At 44.6% G+C, this 6,760-nt stretch overlaps 1 protein-coding gene across 1 annotated transcript; it reads right to left on the reverse strand.

Annotated features, from left to right (window-relative positions):
- Nucleotides 1-204: 204 nt before the first annotated feature.
- lratd1 (LRAT domain containing 1) lies at nucleotides 205-5,350 on the reverse strand. The gene is made up of 2 exons (XM_014994552.2): nucleotides 5,159-5,350; nucleotides 205-4,818 (listed from the first exon to the last, which is right to left on the reverse strand). Exon 2 carries the CDS (start codon nucleotides 4,779-4,781, stop codon nucleotides 3,993-3,995), a length of 789 nt encoding a protein of 262 aa, XP_014850038.2. The 5' UTR covers nucleotides 4,782-4,818; nucleotides 5,159-5,350; the 3' UTR covers nucleotides 205-3,992.
- Between the last annotated feature and the right edge of the window lie 1,410 nt (nucleotides 5,351-6,760).

Genomic DNA, 6,760 nt, shown 5'->3' on the forward strand with positions numbered 1-6,760 from the left:
TGTGCTATACGAATAAAACTGCCTTGCCTTGGCAGTGAAACCTACTCCCGGAAAACCTGGGATGGGTTGTCTCCTTCACATGAGGCCTGATTGCTGCAAAAAGCGTCAAAGACGATTTTATTACTCGATTTTAATGCTACTCTTTGTTATATTATCATTCTTTTAAAGTTCTGTGTCTTTAAGGTATTTTCTTTCCTCCTCTGGTTTCTTTTCCTTTATATCACCTTGAACTAACTTTTTATGAGTGCAGCTAAAATAAACTCGCCTTACCTTCACATCCCCATCCCTCACTTTGGGAATCACTGCTGTAAAAAAAAACACAAAAAAAACACCTACAATGCAGAATACACAGACCTTTTATGAGTTTACTCTCTCTTTGGCAGCAGTGATGCTTTGAGAGCACAGATAACAGGCCTTAATGGGGATGTCATTCAATTTACAAATGTGGCGCAGCGCGCGATCAGATTTAAATGCCAACGTGTAGGTGTGGGTTCAAATGCAGATATACTCCAGGTGATGGATGAAGCGTTTCACAACAGATGTTTAGGGATATAAACTGCTGTCACCAACATTTTAGCAGCATGCGGCCCATTTGCAACTGCCTCGTTTTTACCACCAGCTGTGCTGTTGTGGAGTAATACCCGTCGTTGAGAATAAAGGCTGGAAAAAAAAAAACAAAAAAACACTCTGCTGGGAGGGCCCTGTATCTAGACTGGAGGGAGATCCCCTTAAAGGTATCATGCAGGCACACTGTCCTCTCATGTTCTCTCCTCCCCGCAACATCTCCTCTGAGACCACTGATTTAGCTGGCAGAAGGCTAGATCCTCGTTGTCCAGACACACGCGGAAAACAATTCTCGGGGTAAATTAAACACCACTGTGCCAAAGGAACAATAGCTGGTCCCCAAAGGAAACACTGCCATGCATGTGTGTGTGTGAGAGAGAGAGATTTGAATGTCATTTGTCTTACATGAGTGGTTGTTAAGGCTGACAGCTACAGTAGCTTTTGGCTGTGAAGCATTTGCGCAGTGACACTCAGGAGCGTGCAGAGAGCTCGGTGGATGTACTGTACACCAGTGTCTGGAGTTTCCCTAGTAACAGCGGCTACTTCCACACTGTTGCTGATAGAAACAAAGGCGGATATCTCTGTGGCTACGTAGCACATGCACGCAGCATATGGCTGGTAAATGTACACAAACAGCAAGTCGCCAGTGCTTGTTAAGACGACCTCCCAGTCGCAGCTTTCTCACTATAATTCGCCACTACGTGTATATAGAGAACTGAATCTAAGGTGTCCACATACAAACCGTGTCTCTCCTCGAGCTGACTTTGGGGGTGTGCACACAAATGCACATGTTCATCTTTCTCCGAGTCCTATTAGTCACACGCCACAAACAGCAAAGTAACATTGGCTGCCCCAGTACCCTGATTTATCAAACTCACAAGGGAAGTCTGACATGCTCTCCTTTTCTCACTTTCTCTCAAACACATAAACACGAACGCTAAGAAAAAAATAAAAATAAAATAAAATCACTCACCTGAGGCAACCTCAGCCTGTTCAACATGTACTGAACAGGCAGAACAGTCATCACTAGGGAATATGGCAAGAGCAAAAGGACTAAAGCAGCAGCAAAAGGGTGGATTTCATGTTTGGCAACAACAAATTGAGTTTGTAAAGAAAAAAAAAAATCTCATCTTTTCAAGCTTGAAACCATTATTATAGTTTACATATAAATTATATTTTTAAATATGTGGATGTATTTTTGTTGGTGTTGGCTTAAAAAAACAGCTAGCAAAGGATAGACAAAACACATGATTATAAGAAGAAAGACAATAAATGAGAATTATGTGTCCATGTGCTTAGTGGGAAGTCAATAAAAACAGTTGCAGTTCATGCCTGAGTGCCAGCCTAGGTAATATACTCCTTCTGCTCTAAGTATTGGTGACATTATATAATGTTTATTGGTAATTTCAAAACTGGGCGTTACGTAAAACACTTTGAACTACCTTGTTGCTGGAATGTGCTAAATAAACTGGACTCAACCCTGAAGGGTTTTTTTTTTTTTTTTCTTGTGCTTATTGGGAAATCAAGTCAATGGGAATGGCATAGAAGTCATTTGCTATGTGCTGACACTGAAGTTGATATTGATTCACAGTGGCAATAATTTGAGGCAAAATTAAATGGGTATGTAGGTGGAGGGTTTTTCAAAGGCAGGTTGCTTCGAGGTACAGAATCTCCGTACCTCCACATTTTCTTGCTTTTCATGACGAGGAGCGTTGGGAAATCTCTTGGTTTGTAATTGAGAGCTAAGTTTTTGTTGTTCTTGTTTTGTTTTTAAGCTCATCTCTCCCCCTGACACAGCTGCAACCCGAGTCACACTATGAAGAAATGCTACTGAATACAATCGAAGAGTTAATAATTACCGAACACATCTTCTTAAAGTTTATGCACAGACTCATATCTAGTCAATGTGCAAACCTTAGCACACAAATCAGATTCAAGATTCAGGATGTCAGTGCTTTACGTATATATTCATTAATCCAGCTTTGCTGTTACTGCACACAAGCTGCCTCAACCTCTAATGTCTAATGTCTCAACAAATGCACACGTCATGGCAAAGCACCTTCAAATATGTGCTTCCTTGCCCTTTCAATTCACATTAAAGGAAAAATGTAAACATCACCAGAACAAATATAAGTGTCTGATGAGGTGATTGATCCAACTCTAAAAAAAAAAGACAGGAAAACAAAGCCGTCTTCCTACCATCACGGAAGCTGATCGATATAAATAAGCAGCTGTGTTGCTTAAAGATAAAGACTGTGACATTTTGTGCACTCTGGTGATGTCAACTATGTGCACAGAGATGCATGGGAGGCTGCGAAATCCCAATTAAGACAGATCAGAGCACGAGTTATGAAATGCCTTTAAGGAATTGGTTGTAAGCAGTCAGCACAAGCTGCAAGATCACCGATTTATGTTTTCTGCTTCACGCAGATTACTACAGAGATGTGTGAAGCGTGTTTGGTTTGAGAGAGGTCAGGAGGTATCCGAGCATGAATATTTCACAGCTTTGTGTGAGCACAAATGAGCAGAGCAACACTGTTGATGTGAGTGTGAGTGTGCAGCCAAACAAAACCTAACAGACCAGGTCAATAATATATATAATATATTCTTTTCATATTTCAACCTTCATTTATTTGAACCAAAAAAGAGAGATAAATCCACTAAACTTAAATACAAAAATAAGGGACTCAAATTTTAAAACCAATGTATGAATACAATTTACACATACATCCAGTGCTGTGAGCGAGATGACAGCATTGTGGAGAGAACAATATGGCAAAAAAGAGGAGCTTGGTCAAGCCAAGACGCTTTGTTTAGGCAACTGTTGCAACCAGCTCAGGCTTTCAGAGGTCTATGAACCATTAAGTGGCTGGAGTTCGTGTCGTTCTGGTCTGTCCTGGTCGTAAAGCTAACAGTAAAAAAATAGAAGGGAGACCTCCGAGAGACATCCCCAGATCCCATCTACACCCATGCCCTCCCTCTGCCGGTCTGCTCTGCTGCTGCAGAGAAGAAAGGAGCCGAATCCACTTTTTTATTTGTCCCCCTCCCTCGGAAATCAAAGAAATCAAACCGAGTCGTGTGCGCCGTGTAAAGGTGATTTTGCTTGTTCTGTGTTAATGGGGTTGATTAGAAATCGTGTGCGCCACTCAGCACGCGTCCTAACCATGCGGGGCGTTGTCTGTTTATATGGCCGCGCTCCCTCGTTTCTCAGTACTCTCCATTTTATTGGGAAATCCACAGTGCATCTCGGGGTCCGTCCTCAACGAACAGCCAGTCCCAAAACAACAGGTCCTTCTTCATACGTGCGCTTCTGGCGGAACTTAATTGTATGCGTATGTGTGAGGGTCCTGTTTAGTGTGTGCGCCAGTAAAGCGTGCGTCCGTGCGCCTCAGTGACTGGAGGTGGAGGATATCAAACGGAATTCCTGATCAGTCCTTGTCTCCGGTCACCAAAGAGAGCTCCTTAAGAATTCCACTGGCGTCCACTCTCCGCCGCTCGCGGATCATGTCCTCCAGACTCCGAAAGACCAGAGTGTGCACTCCGCTGCCGGACAGGTGCACTTTGAGGAAATACTGCTGCTCCGCAGAGTGCGCCTCGCCGCCTGCTTTGAATTCCCGTTTCCCGAAGCGGCACCAGGCAGCGAAACTTTCAGAGTTGGTCCAACAAATCTCCTCACTCCTCAGCCCTAGGTGTCCCGAAGCGTTCTGCATCACCAGGTCCGGAGGAAGCGGCCGGAATCGGTACCGATTGTTGACTATTCTTCCGTGCCGACCGTTGCTGATCTCCAGCAGGCTGTCCCTGCGGATTTCGCCCTTGTGCAGGTGAATAACTTGGTCGTCACGCTGGTAAATGACCCAGTGGGGGGCTTGCGCGGTGGCCACCAGCTCCAGCAGATCCCCCGGCTTGCACATGGTCAGCAAAGTTTTGGCCGAGTACACGTTCAGGTCCTCGTTTTCCCGCAGCTTGGAGAAGATGCATTCCTGGGAGCAGAAGGCCGAGTACTCCACCTCACTGACCGAGAAGGGTCCCTCCTCGGCGGGGCTGTGGTCCTTGGTGAAGCCGCAGTCGGACGGAGTGCGGTCGTCCACCTCCTCCTCTTCGTCAGAGAAGAAGTAGGCGACGCCGACCCGAAGCTCGTCCTTCTCCAGCCCGGACGGATCCCCCGTGGGCAGCTCGCTGTAGTTGAGGTGGGTGATCCGATCCAGTTGGTTTCCCATCAATGACCCGGCAAGGCAGAGGCATGGACTGCGGTGTCTGGGAGTGAAATTGACAACATGGAAAGCATGAAAACATCGCCGTTCACAGAAACAATGGCTTTTACGCACAAAATCGATTGCAGCTATTCTAAGAAAACACCCAAAGCCAGCGAGGATCAGTGCGCACGGGGGTAAAAGGTGTCATATTGCTGAGTCAATCAATGATCCACTGCCCCCTTGCTCCCTCACACTCAAGTCGTAAATCACTACATCCGATGGAATGTGAGAAAGCCAAACAAACAGGCAGCTGCAGCATAAAAAAACTACGATCCACTTCATATAAAGGCCAATCTTTACGCACAGCAGTAAACGTAGAAAGCAGGATAAAAACAGGATACCTGTGCGCTCCCGAGGGCGAATGATTAGATATCCTTATGATCCATGAGTACAGAGGGCAGCTCAGTCCTCTGCTCTCCTGCTGTCTCTTTCTTTCCCCTCTTTCTTCTCTCGCTTCTCCTTCGGTGTTTGCAGCACGCACCGGGCGCTCCGGCTGCAGTGCGAAGCTCGTACTTCACATCTTTCAGGCACCAACTCCATTTAAGTACCACGGAGAGCTCCGCCTCCTCCGACGCGCTCCGCCCTCAGTGGAGCTCTTTCACCGTGTCCTGTTACCTCCGGACCAATGAAAGCCCTCCGAGAGTCTGCCAGTCAGTCACCAGAGCCAATCAGGTGTGCTCAGAGGCAGCCGGCGGCGACGGACGGCTGTTACTGTGGTGTGGTGTTTTTGTTTTCAGTGAGCTGTGCTATATTCTTCGTGATCAGCAGAGTCCCCCGCGCAACTTCGGCGAGGGCTCCCAATCAGACGAGATAAGATGCGACATTATCTCACAACGAGCAGATAAGACAGCACTTGGTAAACACAGTGCGCTGCAAAACATTTACCAGCTAAACTTTTTTATTTTTTAAATATAAAAAAATTATTTTTCTTACAAGCTACAGCAAGAATCTTCCAAAATGTTATTTAGAGTTTTTCTTGGGATCGATCAACGCAAAGTAGAGTTTGATTGTAAAATAAAAGAAAAGCATACATGGTTTAAGATTTCTTCTTCTTCTTCTTCTTCTTCTTCTTTTTTTTTTTACGTCTGCACAGAGACATAAGAGCTGATCAGAAGATGGATTGAGCAAAATAAAAGGAAGTCCTGGAGGAAAACCTGTGAGAGACAAAAAATAAAATTAATACAGAAGAAGAAAATGGTAACAGAGATATATACCCTTAAAGAGGTTTGGAGCTGCAGTTGCAGTAAGGCTGTCTTTGGAAAGAAATACAAAATGTATACAAATACAAAAAATCCTCTTTTTACACTTACGCACAACTTTGTGTTTTTGTATCAAATAAAATCCCAATAAAATGCGTGTAAGTTTCGCGTTTGCAACATGATGAGATTTGAAGTGGTTAGCGAGCGGCACTGTAACCTGCCAGCACCTTTTGTGACACACGAGCAGCTTCCACCCTCTACTTCCCATGAGTGACCTGTAAATATTTTTTTTTTCTCACCAGGCAGCAGACTCACTGACATCTGTCACCGTAGGAGGGTTGTGTCTCTGGTGTAGGGAGGGGTCCCTGCAGGTGTGTGTTCTGACAGCAAGAGAGAAATAAAACAAAAAACTCCGCAGGATGCTTTGTTCAAAAATCTGTGATATTACTCTCCACTGATGCTGTGCCTGAGAACCAAAATAAAGTTGAAATGAACTGTGCATCACAGTGCAGCGCGTGACTCACTTTTGCATGCATAATATATTGAATACTTACAGTTTTTTTTCTTCTTTTGCAAGACGAATGTGAGTACACTTATGCCATCTTCTCTCTGAAGTGATGTCTCTCTTTTCATCACAACTGCCCACAGCAGATAGCCATCTTAGCATTTATATTAGACCCCTCTCCATGAAGATAATATTTCCTCTTCACACTCCAGTCTTCAAAATCTGTTCATCTCTTTTTT

Source organism: Poecilia mexicana, unplaced genomic scaffold (genome assembly GCF_051168715.1).
Source record: "Poecilia mexicana isolate PSO_F unplaced genomic scaffold, ASM5116871v1 scaffold_21, whole genome shotgun sequence".
Taxonomy (NCBI): Eukaryota; Metazoa; Chordata; class Actinopteri; order Cyprinodontiformes; family Poeciliidae; genus Poecilia; species Poecilia mexicana.

Bases quoted from the DNA above. Each gene is read 5' to 3' on its own strand.
- lratd1 (XM_014994552.2), bottom strand. From the start codon at position 4,781: ATGGGAAACCAACTGGATCGGATCACCCACCTCAACTACAGCGAGCTG.